The sequence below is a fragment of the Leptosomus discolor genome, chromosome 20, assembly GCF_034619465.1.
Source record: "Leptosomus discolor isolate bLepDis1 chromosome 20, bLepDis1.hap2, whole genome shotgun sequence".
NCBI lineage: Eukaryota > Metazoa > Chordata > Aves > Leptosomiformes > Leptosomidae > Leptosomus > Leptosomus discolor.
The window spans coordinates 7,362,308-7,377,069 of NC_141410.1; the positions used below are offsets into that span (position 1 = coordinate 7,362,308).

The 14,762-nt window shown below is 47.0% G+C and overlaps 1 protein-coding gene across 1 annotated transcript in view; it reads left to right on the forward strand.

The window, feature by feature from the left end:
* The window catches only part of RERE (arginine-glutamic acid dipeptide repeats), a 173,986-nt gene extending 159,902 nt beyond the window's left edge, over positions 1-14,084 (forward strand). Inside the window, exons 12-21 of the mRNA XM_086476019.1 lie at positions 1,264-1,356; positions 2,102-2,301; positions 3,548-3,709; positions 5,180-5,293; positions 6,229-7,613; positions 8,017-8,239; positions 9,500-10,223; positions 12,468-12,614; positions 12,836-13,016; positions 14,051-14,084. Of these exons, the coding sequence (XP_086332145.1) occupies positions 1,264-1,356; positions 2,102-2,301; positions 3,548-3,709; positions 5,180-5,293; positions 6,229-7,613; positions 8,017-8,239; positions 9,500-10,223; positions 12,468-12,614; positions 12,836-13,016; positions 14,051-14,084 (3,263 nt within the window). The remainder of the gene's footprint in view (positions 1-1,263; positions 1,357-2,101; positions 2,302-3,547; positions 3,710-5,179; positions 5,294-6,228; positions 7,614-8,016; positions 8,240-9,499; positions 10,224-12,467; positions 12,615-12,835; positions 13,017-14,050) is intronic.
* Positions 14,085-14,762: the final 678 nt, after the last annotated feature.

The window sequence follows — 14,762 nt, forward strand, 5'->3', positions numbered from 1 at the left end:
TGGCGTCAGTTTTGCAGTCAGGGTTTAAACACCTGCAAGAATTAATACAGAAATGATGGCAGTGCTGGTAGCTGCTTCTACTAGATGGGACCCTGTGTTAATTTGAAGGGTGGTGAGTTGGTGACAAACGCTAATGGCAAGTACTGTAGAATCCCTCCCTCTCTGTAACCTGCATGTATTACAAAATGTCCTCTTGGAACCTTTAGAAAAACAGTAGTCTTGCATCAAGGACTTCTAATTAAAGATGTGAACAAAAGAAGCCACAGGACTTTCTGCTGGTGACAAATTACAGACCTGTTATGTTGTGAATCTATAGTGGTGGTGCTAGAATAATGCAATACTCTCAATAAGGAAGGATTTACTCCTGATTTGTTTTAGAACGTGAGGTAAGATACAGTTTTGAAGATGTCTGCAGGTTTTCAGTGGTTTAGATGGTTCTTTTTAGCTCACAGCCTTGTAATTGGCTAATTTGCTATATACTGCTGGCTGCAAAGGAAAGTGGCCCTTTTCCATATTCTCCACCTCTTTGAAACGTGACATCCTTGGTGTGTAAGTTTGCCACGGGTTAAAACTTGAGGAGGCTTACAGTAAGGATTGGAAAGCTGGTAGTATCCGTGTAGTACCTCTTGTCCAAAAGAATCACAACATGTTTTTCAGACAGATACATTATATGTAAGCATTGTTCCACCCACGAAACACATCTAGCTCGTGGGTTAAATAGGTTAAATATAGCCACTGTCTAACAGAGCATAGCAGCAGTCCGCCTCTGGTTTAGAAGATGAAGTCTAGAAACGAAATAAAAACAGAAGAGCCTCCACAGTATCTGTCCACAGAATCTAGTAGAGTAGGATTTAGGTGTAGAATATTTGATTTTAAATTTGACCAGGTTCTAGAGATAAACCTCCTTTCTCTTGAAAATCACGCTGTTGGAACACAGCCTCTCTCACTAAGCCTGAACAGTATTTGAAGGACAACTTAATTGGAAAAGTACCGTGTGCTGAATGAAAAGTTCTGTGGATTGTATCACTTGGCGCAATCCTGGAATCCTCCGTTGGTCTGGGGGCTGATGAGGTCTGGCCTTGCTTAGTGTGCGAAATCAAAGTAGGGGCCATCCAAAGCAAGGTGGTTATAGGAAGTCACAAAATTTATGCAAGAACTGTTTATTATTAATGGTTGTTTTAGCCAAGTAGAAGGAAATTGAGAATCCTGCTGAGTTTTTTTTTTTCTTCTCCATTTTCCTCTTCTTCCCTTGTTCTTATTCAGTGGACTTGAGCTCGGCCAGTGAAGATGACTTTGACAGCGAGGACAGTGAACAGGAACTGAAGGGCTACGCCTGTCGTCACTGCTTCACCACCAGTATGCACCTGATTCATTGCTGTATTTCTCTCCTTTCTGCTACTGCCTGTTTAATGCCGGTTCATTCAAGCAAGAGCAGTTTGTGTGCATGTACAGCTGTTCAAAAAAACGTGGGGTTGAAGCAGCTGAACTACGCAGCATTCCTAGCAGAGTTAATTGTGCTTTGCCGCCAAATTAATCTTGCGGTGACAAAGAGAATCCTGAGAGGTAAACATTTATCCAGGAAAAAAATCTGCATAATCCATAATCTTTATAATTTGTGATACAGCAAATCGATATTGTACGCTGCACCAAATCTCTTCTGCAGCAGCCCCGTCCCTGTAGGTATTCCTGAAGGTTGTCTGATATTTGGGCATAGGCATGGCATGGAAGTGCAAGCCCCAAAATAGGGAAGGGAAGGAAGTGAGAAGTTCATAGCTCACTTTGCTTTAAGAAACCACAGCTTTGGAGAATAGCAGCTCCCTGTTAGCTCCCAGATAGAGCAAATAAGGCTTCTTGCTTTGTTTTCAAAGCTGTAGTTGCTTAAGTAAACAACTAGTTCGTAAATTGAACGTTGAACACATACACTGGAACACAGGCTAAGCCTGGAACAGGACAGAGTTTTGCAGAAATTTCTCCAACTTGGTTGCCTGTAGAGAAGCTGCTACTTTTCGAGTTGTTGTGTGCTTTTTTAATAGCACAGTCTGTTCGTGCTGAGGATCTGGTACATTGTGTGTTTCTAAGCTGTTGCTTTTCCTGCCCCAAGCCTCCAAGGACTGGCACCACGGCGGTCGAGAAAACATTTTATTGTGCACCGATTGTCGCATTCACTTCAAAAAATACGGAGAGCTGCCACCCATTGAGAAGCCTGTAGACCCTCCACCCTTTATGTTTAAGCCTGTCAAAGAGGAAGATGATGGACTCAGTGGAAAGCATAGCATGAGGACACGGCGGAGTCGAGGCTCGGTAGGCTTACCACTCTTGCATTGCAGCTTCTTCTGTAAAGAGGAGGTGTGGTCTGGGAAAAGGTGGTCAAACTTCTAAAATGACACTTTCTCCGTCGTGTTTGTTTGCCGTGGTACGTGCCTGCTGCTGCGTTTGTGTGTGCAAGCGTGAGATCTGCTGGGGTGGAGGCTTTCTCCGAAAAAGGAGCTGAAATGTCTTTTCTGCAAGTTTTAGTCAGACTTGTTATTTCCATGTTTTTAATGACTGGCAGTGGACTGTCATCATAAGGGCCACTTGACCAGTGTGTCATTACAGATTCTGTACTAGTATGTCTCCTTCCTCCAGCTGGATCCTGTCAGAGGTAAGCCCTTAGGCTTGTTTTGAAGGAAGAGTTTTGAAAAATTCAATGCTGTTCGTGTGGTCTCCTCGTATGACTGGAGTTAAAATCTCTTCCCTGCAGAAAACCGTTGTTTGCTCCTGTGGTTAGGGTGCTCTGTCACAGTTTTTCCTTGGGGGGAAATTTTTTACTGTGCCCAGGTCACTCGTGCGAAGCCTGACGGCACCTCTAGTTAATTCGGTGTTTGGTTTGGGTTTTGGCTGATAAAAAGCAGCAGATACTTTTTTTTTTTTTCCTTGCCCCTTCCCTCTCCATCTTTCTGATCATGATGATGTGACCATTACTTCTAAATACCTTGTGAGGCCACACTGTCAGGTAAGGTTGGCTTCCCTGTTTTCATGGTAGCCAGTCATCCAGAAAACTGCCAGACTTGGAGGGAAACAGCATTAATTATTGAAATAGACTCTGCTGTGATTCCTTATTGCATAGCAGGAGCACATTGAAACTGTAGTTTTAGAAACTGGTCTTGGCTGCTTGAATGCCAACAGACTTTTTTTTTTAATGGAACAGGAGGATCCCCTCCTGCCTCATTCACTGGGTGCTCATATGCGTTTTATGAAGAAAATTTAGCATGCAAACAGCGGCAGCTTTGGAACATCTTTCTGATGTCATTTCTAGCAGACACTACTAAATAAAATAATCAGCCCTTAATGGTTTTGAGTAGAAAGATTAAGGATTTGCCTCCTTCTACTTTTAAGTCCAGATGAGCTTTCAAGGAAAAATTGTACCGGTGTTAAACTCTCTTGGTTTTTCATTTTTCAGGCTCTTAGCCGGAGCGGGCCCTCCGTGGCCCTGATGTAAGACAGAAAAAAGTGAAGAGGTTGGACAAATGCTGACTTGAATACACTTTTATTTCTGTTAAACAAATAGATGTCTACACTACGTAGTGGTCGTAAAAAGCAGCCAGCCAGCCCTGATGGTAGAGCCTCACCTATTAACGAAGACATCCGTTCCAGTGGCCGCAACTCGCCTAGCGCTGCCAGCACCTCCAGTAATGACAGCAAAGCAGATTCAGTGAAGAAGTCTACCAAGGTAAAATTTTCCCATTCTTCTTTTGTGTTAGGACTGGACACCCGAGGCCTCTTCAGTCAGCTAAATGAGATGCAGATTCTAGAGGCCAGGGAATCTCTCAGTGACCTAGAAATTTCTACTTGTGTGGATAAGCAAAAAATTCACTGGTGCATCTGACTGATGCTTTTTTCCTGTAGATAAGGATGTGTAGTGATAAAAACCGGTAAAATATCCCCACGTAACCTTACTGCTCTCATGAGAAATTAATCCTTCAATTTCAGATGCAAATGCAAGCATTAGGCTCATGGAAGTAATGCAGCTCAGAAATGCTCTATTTCAGACAAGTAGACAGTTTTGGGGATTTTTTTTTTTTAAGCAGTACTTAATCTTTGTTTACAAAGGAATGTGAATATGTAGTAATGGAGACTACTTCTGTTACTGTTTTTCTGTATTTGCTTGATTTTTCAGAGCAAGCTGACAGTTTAGTCTGTTTAAATAAGTGCCTTTCCAAGGGAGTGCTGAGGAAACAAAGCCAGATGAAGTGCGAAGGCTTGCCATTAAGCAGTGTAAATTGAAAAGTAGCAAGTTAAAAATAAGTATTTTAAAAAAAAAAAAAAGTCAAAATGGGAGTGTGCAGCAAGTTTTCACATGGTAAAACTGAGAACTTAGCAAAATTTGAAGTTAGGTTGGGTAATTATGTGATGTATAAAGCTGTCCCAGGCCGTGAAAGAAGGTAGTAATCTTGTAATAGCTACTCACTGTTAGGGCTGTATTTGAGGGGATGTAAAAATATCCCTCCCTGAATATCAGCAGTAAACCAAGACTTTCATGTACAAGAAAGAGGCTTATCCTGGGCCTGTCTGCTGCAGAAATTCTTGCTCCATCCTGTGTTAGCCACTGGTGTTGCTCTCTGTTAGAAGAGTATAACTGGGCCAGTTGATGTGGTATGAGTTCCGGATAGACTTGATTCTGCACAGCTGAAGACAACTGCTTTGTTTAAAATACTCCTTCACTTCCCAAGCTGAAGACCACATCTTCATGATGAGGAATGCTGTGCTCGAGGTCCCTTTTTCCTACTGGCTTGTGTCAGGAATGTGTGCTGCGTTTGTGTGCAAACCAAACGGCTCCTTGGGTTTCTGTCTGCAGAAGTAAAATTGGAGTCTGTTTTGGGTTCTGTCTTAAATTTGACCTCCAGAGGGAGTGGCTAGAGCATTATGTACATGCAGGTCTTCTGGGAGCTGCTCCTGGCAGATGGCAGAACACAGTAGCAGCTCCAGAGCAGATTTCCCCTGCAACCTGCGGTTGGACACAGGGACAGGTGCATATTGCATTGTTGTTAAGTACTGACTTCCTCAACTTCTCATCAGTCCTCCTGCTCCGTAGGAACCCTTCTCATTTATTTATATTAAGTATGGTAGCACTGGCACACGCTCAGTTTACTTTTGCATTTGTACCACTGGTAACTGTTGTGTTCTGCTTCATTTGTGGCAGAAGATAAAAGAAGAAGTATCTTCTCCTCTCAAGAACTCCAAGAGGCAGCGGGAAAAGGCAGCTTCTGACACAGAGGAACCTGACAGGTCCAATGCCAAAAAATCCAAAACACAAGTGAGTCTCCCACAGAGGCGTACTTTCCCTGAGAATAGTTTGAGAGCGGGAGAGGGTGCAAACCCGGTAACAAACCCAAAACATGAAATCCATTTAAGCCACAGCAATTTGTAACTTAATCTGTGCCTGGAAAGCAACCAATATTATGTGTTCCTTCTGTTGGAAAACGGTGGAGTGATAGGGCGTAAGTCCAGAAGTGTTTTGGGTTTGTTTTGTTTTAGTATCAATATCAACTGTATAGGAGTACACTTGGATTGTTTTCCACCCCTTCCCCCTGGTTATTTTTAATTGAAATCAGTTTTTTCCTCTTCTGTGGCAAGGTAGAAGACCACCACTGGAGTCCTCTTAATTTAATGGTGTCAAAGCTTAATTGAAATACTTCCAGGATGTCTTTTCAGCTCCGTGTACCTGATCAGGTTCACTCTGCACACAGGATTTGGGAATTTTGGCACTGAGCTTTCCGTATTACAGAATCGCAGAATGATTGAGGTTGGAAAGGACCTGGAGGTCATCTAGTCCACCCTCGCTGCTCAAGCAGGGCCACCTAGAGCCAACTGCTCAGGACCATGTCCAGCTGGCTTTTGAATATCTCCAGAGATGGAGAGTCAACAGCCTTCCTGGGCAGCCTGTTCCATTGCTCGGTCACCGTCATCGTGAAAAAGTGCTTCATTATGTTTGGGCAGAACCTCCTCTGTTTCAGTTTGGGCCCAGTGCCACTAGACGCTGCGAAAAAGAGCCTGGCTCCACTGTCTTGCACCCTCCCTTTGGATATTTATGGTGCCTGTGCTGGTTTAAGTCCTGTGGGGTTCAAAGGGTGGTCCTTGCGCTTGTGTTTGCACAGCCTGTGTAACAGGTTGCAGCCTGTGGCATGCTGGTGATGTTCTCTGTGCAGTTTTCTCACGCACGGTGGTTACTCTTCCCCCCTCTCCCTGCAGGAGATCAGCAGGCCAAACTCTCCCTCCGAGGGTGAGGGCGAAGGCGAGAGCTCCGACAGCCGCAGTGTCAATGACGAAGGGAGCAGTGATCCCAAGGACATTGACCAGGATAACCGGAGCACGTCGCCCAGCATCCCTAGCCCTCAAGACAATGAGAGCGACTCGGATTCATCTGCTCAACAGCAAGTGCTGCAGGCACAGCCCCAAATGCTGCAGGCACAGAGCGGTTCTGGCCAGGCTCCTCCTCCTACGCCCCCTATATCGGCCCAGTTACCAGCATCGCTGCCGGCAGCGTCGAGTGCTGCTTCGGCTCCGCCGCAGGTCTCGCCGTCAGCGTCCCAGCCCCCCAGCCAGCCCCAGGCCCCTGCGCCACCCCCCCCTCATTCTCACATACAGCAGGCCCCTGCTTTGCACCCCCAGAGACTCCCGTCGCCCCACCCGCCTCTGCAGCCTTTGAGCGTCTCGCAGAGCCAGCCGACCCCTGCCTCTTCGCAGCCTCACGCGCAGCCTCCGCTCCACAGTCAGGCCCAGCCTGCCCCTCACAGCCTGCAGGCCCAGCCCCTCCTGCCTCATCCTGTACCTTCCCAGCCGTTTTCCCTCCCCACTCAGTCATCTCAGTCTCAGGTTCCCCTTCAGACACAGGCACCATCTCATTCTCACTCTGCTCTCCAGGTTCAGGTAACGCAGCCTGTCCTGCCCACTGCAACCTCGCTGCAGCAGGCTCAGCCTCCGCGGGAGCAGCCCTTGCCGCCTGCGCCCATGGCCATGCCTCATATCAAACCTCCCCCTACCACCCCGATCCCTCAGCTCCCCACTGCTCCATCCCACAAGCACCCTCCTCATCTCTCCGGCCCATCTCCGTTCTCAATGAACTCCAACTTGCCTCCACCACCTGCTTTAAAACCTCTGAGCTCCCTCTCAACTCATCATCCTCCATCTGCACACCCTCCTCCTTTGCAGCTCATGCCTCAAAGCCAGCCGCTGCAGTCTTCGCAAGCCCAGCCTCCTGTACTGACGCAGAGTCAGAGCCTTCCCCCACCTGCTAATCACCCCCCGTCTGGACTCCATCAGGTATCCTCCCAGCCCCCGTTTTCTCAGCATCCCTTTGTCCCAGGAGGCCCACCTTCCATCACCCCTCCTTCTTGCCCCTCCACTTCCACGCCACCCACTGTGCCTGGCATCCCACTTCAGACTTCCATCTCCACGTCAGCAGCTTCTAGTGGAAACGTGCCCGTGGTGACAGCCTGCACGCTACCACCTATTCAGATCAAGGAAGAAGTCCCAGATGAAGCTGAGGAACCAGAAAGCCCTCCCCCTCCACCCCGCAGTCCATCACCAGAACCTACTGTGGTGGACACACCAAGTCACGCTAGTCAGTCGGCCAGGTATGGAGGTTCTCAGCAGTGCTTCCTTAATGTGCTCTGGCGTTCTGTGTAGCAGGGCACTCCCAAGAGCTGTGAAATGAGCTTCTGTGGGAGCTGGGTGTATTTTACCTACGCATCCTGTCAGCCTCTCTTTCTAGCATGATTTTGCCCCGTTTTTCTGGAAAGGTGCCGTTTCGGCCAGCAGATTCAGAGAGGGCTTTACAGTTTGTAATTGTGAGAGGGGTTTTATACTCTTGCTTGTCTGTGGAGTAATACGGTACAATTAATTTTCTCATGGCTTTCGGGGAAGCTGGTAGTGCTGTTGTGTAAGTGTAGAGTGATACTTTTTTTGACGTGCTGCTCTTAAATCCCAGACTCTTGCATCTTTCCCAGGGCTAAGCTCTTTCTGTTTTGTTTCTTGCAGGTTCTATAAGCACCTGGACCGTGGCTACAATTCATGCTCAAGAGCAGACTTGTACTTTATGCCTCTGGCAGGATCGAAACTGGCCAAGAAGAGAGAAGAGGCCATTGAAAAGGCCAAAAGGGAAGCAGAGCAGAAAGCCAGAGAAGAGAGGGAAAGAGAAAAAGAAAAAGAGAAGGAACGAGAGAGGGAGCGGGAGCGTGAAAGAGAAGCAGAAAGAGCCGCGGTAGGTTTATTTGTAGCTACGAGCTGTTTAAGGGAGTTGGCGTGGTAGGATCTGACCTGGCTGGTGACTATGGAATGCGGATCCCCAGAAGCTCTTTAATGCAGTGTGCAACCAGGTATTTGTGAATATGGGAGCCTCGTGTATTCAGTGAAAGCCGACCAGCCCTGAGCACCTCCTGCCCTGCCTGAGACTTTCTTCTCTTTAAAGGAAATGGAGAGTTTCTCCTTCTGACCTGTTTCTGACGTGCGGGAGGCCAGTGCAGCTGGGGATAACTGGGCCAAGTATTTCCGTTTACTTGCAGCAGAAAAGCGCTCTGTGCAGATGTAGTGAGTGCCTTTGCGTACCTTGTGCTACTGTGCAGGCACAAGAGTGCTGCCTGCTGGAAAAATGGCATCTGGAGACTTCAAATTTGAAGTAAACTTAGTTAAAGGCACGTAGCTTTTTTTCTTTTAACAGGGAGACCCAAACTCCAGTCTTATTATAGAGAGCCAACACAACTAATCCATTTTTCTGTGGCCTGTTGGGAAGGAATGATTACTTCTGGGCCAACAGAATTGGTAGGTTGGTAATACGTTACTGATGCTGAAAAAGAAGGTGCTGAAGTCTTCCTATTCCAGGTGCATCTCAGAGATCTGAATCACAGCTATGTCTTTCTGTAGGATTATAAAAGTCAGGATGTCGCATCTGTCTGTTAAGGGATGTGTCATACATGGGGACTTTGCTGTATTTGGGGCAGTTGCGTGGGTAAACTGTGCTTACTGCCCTCCCCAGAAGTGCTGTGCTGCTCTCGTACAGGAAGGGAGAGCAGGATGCAAAGTCCTGATGTGCAAGGAGTGGAATTCGTTGCGTTCCACATTGTGGAGATGACTTTCCTTGTGTTTAGTAAGTTTTAGGATACAAGTGAGTGTGGAGAGGAAGAACACACTGCAAACAAAACTGGTAGTCTGTGGTGACATGTACCAGCTGCCTGTTGCCCCTAGCTGTGACACGTAACAACTAGTTGTTGCTGTACTAACTGTAAAGCAGTTAGTGCAGCTTTGAGGCTGCCACTACGAAGTCGTTGTCTTCTGGCCTGCAGGATAGACAGGATCCAGTTCTTCCCCAAACCGTGTTGGAGCACACAACTGCAGGAGTTGGGAGGCTCAGCAGGCTGAACTTACCTCCTCTTAGAGCTTGAAGCACAAGCAGGGGAGTGTGTGCCCGCTGTGTTTTTCAGCCAAGTGTGTTGAATTAAAATTCTCTTCCCCCCCTTCTGTGCAGCAGAAGGTATCCAGCTCCTCCCATGAAGGCCGTCTTGGAGAGTCTCAGCTCAGCGGGCCAGCACATATGAGACCTTCCTTTGAACCTCCGCCGACGACCATTGCTGCTGTGCCACCTTACATTGGTCCGGATACTCCTGCTTTACGAACACTGAGTGAATACGCCCGTCCTCATGTCATGTCGCCAACAAACCGTAACCATCCCTTCTTTGTCCCCCTGAACCCCACTGATCCACTTCTGGCCTACCATATGCCCGGCCTCTACAATGTGGATCCCACCATTCGGGAACGAGAGCTGCGAGAGCGGGAAATCCGAGAGCGAGAAATCCGGGAAAGAGAGTTGAGAGAGAGGATGAAACCTGGCTTTGAGGTGAAGCCCCCAGAGCTAGATGCCCTGCACCCGGCTACTAACCCCATGGAGCATTTTGCCAGGCATGGCGCACTGACTATTCCCCCAACAGCAGGACCTCACCCGTTCGCTTCCTTCCACCCGGGTCTGAACCCCCTGGAAAGAGAGAGACTTGCACTGGCAGGCCCGCAGTTACGGCCTGAAATGAGCTACCCCGACAGACTGGCAGCAGAGAGAATACACGCCGAGCGGATGGCATCGCTGACAAACGACCCGTTGGCACGGCTCCAGATGTTCAACGTCACGCCTCACCATCACCAACATTCACACATACACTCGCATTTACACCTACATCAGCAGGATCCCTTACATCAAGGTGAGCCCAGGGACACGAGCGAGGCAGCTTCCTAGGGAACCGCTCTCGTCAGCTGATCGCAGAAGTCTACCCCAAACAGGCAAACTGTGATTCTGGCATTCCGGCAGCAAAATCCCTGGTTTTTGTATGTGGTGTGACTTCTGTGCTGTATAAGGTTGTGATAATTGAAATGCAAACGATTATTTTTTGGGAGGGCGGACCGATTACAGTGATAAAGTAAATGGTGGTAACAGTACAGCGATCTTCATTGAGACTGTAAAAGATTTGCTGTTCCGTTTTATTTTTAAAAGTACTGGAGTTCGAGAGAGCCACCTGTGTGGTGTCTGGTGTACAGGTGGGACTCCCTTGGGTGGGGGGAATTCGCTAGGAGAGGTGTCATGGAACTGGTAACACTGCTAATGCTAAAGGCTGTTATGACTTAGAGCTGGAAAGGAGCTGAAGCCGATGTTTCCATAGAGGGGCTGAAAAAAAAATCGGGAGAGAAGAACTTTCTCTCTTAGCCATTTGACATGCCAACCATCTGGCTTCAGTTGAGCTCAAATTCTCTGTCACAATTCTCATAAGAACCATCTAATTTTATGGATTGGCATCTTTTTTAGCTACAGTGTGTTCTTAGATGTGGAAATCTTTTTCCCCAAGTATTTAATAGTCTCAAAAATGAATCAATGCCTTGCTCATTTCTAAAGCAGGCTACATGGTTACTCCAGTATGGAGTCTGGAACCTGGAGTCTGGAAGATGAGGCAATAAACAGAATTTTTCTGATTTTCTGGTGGCAGACTGGAGAGAACACAGCAAGCAAGGCACCAGGTGCAGTAGTTGCTAAGTAAGGAAAAAAAAGAAAGTCCAAGAACTTAAAGAGCAGCTTCTGATGCAGCTGGCTACAGACATAGTGTTTGTACGAGCAAATATAGCATACTTGCCTTGGAGCTATAGGCATTGAACGTCGCTGGGATGTCTGCTTTTTGGAGTTTGGAAGGAAGCCGAGTGCTGTTGCAGAAGCCAGATTGCATAGCAAGGAAATCAGCAGGGTCTTGGGAGATTGTTAAGGGGCGGGGGGGTTACAGGTAGGAGAGGATGGCGCTGAGTATGAGCATTCTTAAAGCTGTCAGCTGTGGGCTTGGGTTGAGACTGACGGCACAAATTACACCCTGGTTCAGTTTGAGGCAGGCTTACATACCCCGTTGGTAACAGAAGAAATTTGTCATAGATCGTATCTATACGAGGATTCTGGTGTCAGGTAAGTCACCTACACCTCTGCAGGTAAGTGTAGATACTCTCCATCATTTCTTCTGGACAAAAATAACGGCTGGTACATTCTCGCTCTCAGTCTGGCAAGACACTGGTGCAGACAAAGCCAAGTCAATTGATTGTCAAGTCTCTCGTACGTGTACTTGAAAAGTAATTTGACTTTAATCTTGGATGCCAGATAAAATACAGTTAGGGGCTCTTAAGTGTCTCCAAGTAGTTCTTGCTCCAGAGCGGCTCCGTAGGTGAGTAAGGCGCTACAGTGCATCACCTGTGTGTCTGCTTAGGGTGGGGATGGATCGTGTGAAGGGACCACGCACTTCTGCTCTGGACCAGAGAACAACTGAGGAGAGTCGCGTTAGCTGCGTTGTGTTCCTTTCATCTGCGGTTCCTCTGCAGCCTGCTAACGGCTCAACATGCAGAGGTGGCAGATGAGCTGGGTATTTTTCACGTTCTGCTGGTGTCTTTTTTTTTTCATTTAAACTGACACCGGGGAGGTTACCTACAGCTGTCTCTCTCCACACAAGGATGGTGACAATGTCAGCTTTCCCAGAGAAAGGTTTTTGACAGCTTTTGGCCTGTCAAGTAGTACTGGTAAACTCAGAAGGATGCTTAAGTGCTTCTGTACTAAATATCAGTAGTGGTCCTTCAGTTTTATGTGTGTAAAGGGGAAATGGGAAAGAGTTTTGAGGACAATGTTTCTAAATGTTGACCGTCTTTGGTTTTCCCTGTTGCTTGGTGGATTTCTTTTTCTTGTAGAAATTGAAAGCGCTGGGTTGTTGCTTTACTTTAACAGTTAAGACTCTCTGGTAAGCAGGTGTCACTTGAAGATAGAAAAGCGGGTTTCAAATTGGATGGAGCTAAGCCTCTGGTAATGACATGCCAGTTAGGCCAAATGCTGATCCAGCTCAAGTCTTAACAGGGCTTTTGATCACCCAACGGTGAGCGGTGCTTCCCAAAGTAGTTGATGGCTTTTTTCTTCTTTCCTTGTTTTAAAGGTTCAGCAGGACCTGTTCACCCGCTGGTGGATCCTTTAGCAGCTGGACCCCATTTGGCACGTTTTCCCTACCCACCTGGGACCATCCCCAACCCATTGCTAGGGCAGCCACCTCACGAGCATGAAATGCTCCGACATCCAGTCTTTGGTGAGAGCATTTTATGGTCCTTTATGAAGGATGGCTCTTGATGTGAACTGTCATCTTTTCTTCTGGGTCTTGGCAGGGGGGAGGGGAGTTGGTGGAGTTGAGCTGTAACGTAGGTTACAGCCAAAGGGTGGTTGGTTTAAAAAGAAAAAAAAGCTTCATGGGACAACTCTCTGCAGACCTCATAGCAAACAAGTGTCTAAAAATGAGCCACTCTCTCTTAGGTACTCCTTACCCACGAGATCTGCCTGGTGCCATTCCACCTCCTATGTCAGCAGCCCACCAGCTGCAGGCCATGCATGCCCAGTCAGCAGAGCTGCAGAGACTGGCAATGGAGCAGCAGTGGTTGCATGGGCATCCTCACATGCATGGTGGTCATCTACCAAGTCAGGAAGATTATTACAGGTGAGAGGTGCAGTGAAGGCTTTTGGGGATGTGGGGGTGCTACAGCTTCCTTCATCTTTCTCCGTATTCCATCTTTTTTCTTCTGAATTACTGCCTTTCTTACCGTGTGCTGAGTTACTGTCCTGATGCAGTTACGGGAAGCTGTAGAAAGACCTAATTTGGGCATGGGTGATAGGGCAGATTGGAAGCTGGATCCAAATTATTGGCACAGGATGTAGACTGGTTGAGTCATACTGCAGAATTACCTCTGATCGGGGTTTTTAGTGTGATGCTTCCTACGAGTGATGCTTCCACGTCTTTCTCTCTTCCTTGAGAACAGGGAAGGAGGGTGGGTAAAGCCTTAGGAGTGAGAAGAGGGGAGGAATTCAATAAATATTGAGATGGCTGAGGGCAATAGGAAGTTGAAATGTGTGAGTAATACAGATCCTGCATTACGAGCTGAGAATGCCTAGATGGATCGTGCGAGTTTTTCCTCCCCAGAATGCCACACGGTGCTGATGATAGCAGGGTGGTTCTCTTCCTGGCCTGCCTTACGTGGCACCACCTTCGCTCCTGCTCGGCAGTGACCACTGACAGCACGTCAGCTCAGAAGAAAAAGCCCCCAGCACCGAGCGAGGGTCATTCTGCATGTCTGTGGGTAGCAAGGATGTATAGGAAGCAGCTTATTAAACACCTGCCTTGCACTGCTTTGCTCTGCTCAGTCCTTGCTCCTGCTCCAAAATTGCCTGCTGGCCTTGTGCCACGGGGGCAGCCAGCCTGCCTGAAGCTGCCTGTCGTATCTGCAGCTTGATGAGCTGGCGCTAGCGATCCTGCTCACGTGTAAAGTAGCAAAGGGTCATCGCTTCCTCCCGCAGCAGACAGGGTTATCGCTGCTCTTACAAGGGCTCTCGTTTTCGTGCTGGAAGCTCACAAGTCCTGTTGCAAGCTCTGTTCCCTTCAGGGCCCCCGGGTGAGGTCAGCAGGAAGGCAGGCTATCTCTGAAGTGTCATGACACCTCCTTCGCTTTGTTAAAATGAGTTTTCTTTCTCTTTCAGTCGGCTGAAGAAAGAAGGCGACAAACAGTTGTAATAAATTATTTATTTGTAATGCTGGCTATGGAACCCCAGTCCTTGGGAAGGAGTGGAACATTTTTACATACAATAAGAGCTACAAAAGGAAAAGAATATCTTATAAAGATTTCTTTATATATTTAAAACAGAAACAACCACCCAACAAGTAGAGACTTATCAGCATAGTGTTCATTTGTAGAGAAGATTTCTCAAGACTGGTGTGGGTCTCCCTGCATGACAACGTATTCAGAAGCCTATTGAAAATACAGGACTGTGTGGAATATTCAGAGAACTTCCTGCAATCTTGGTTTTTTTTTTTTTTCCTTACTAGTTTGTTTTGAGTAGGTGCTAGAATCAGGTTCACAACACAAGTCACTGTGCGTGAAGAGACACTCAATGCATCTATAGCTATTTTAAAAAAAACAAGGATTGCAAGTAGGTGACATAACAAGCTCTGAATCCAAGTGCTATAATAATAAAAATCTACTTTTATTTTAATACATTGTAGGAAATCTTCATAATTTTAAAGAGAGCTCAGTTCTGCAGCATGGCTTTTTAAGTCTGTAAATAACTTTTTTTGGGTAGAGGGGAGAAACAAAACAAAACAAAACTCCAGAAACATTTATCTTGATTTTCAGTAACATCACAAATTGTGAATTCCTACCTGGTATTGACAGAATACAGAGTTGATTTTTTA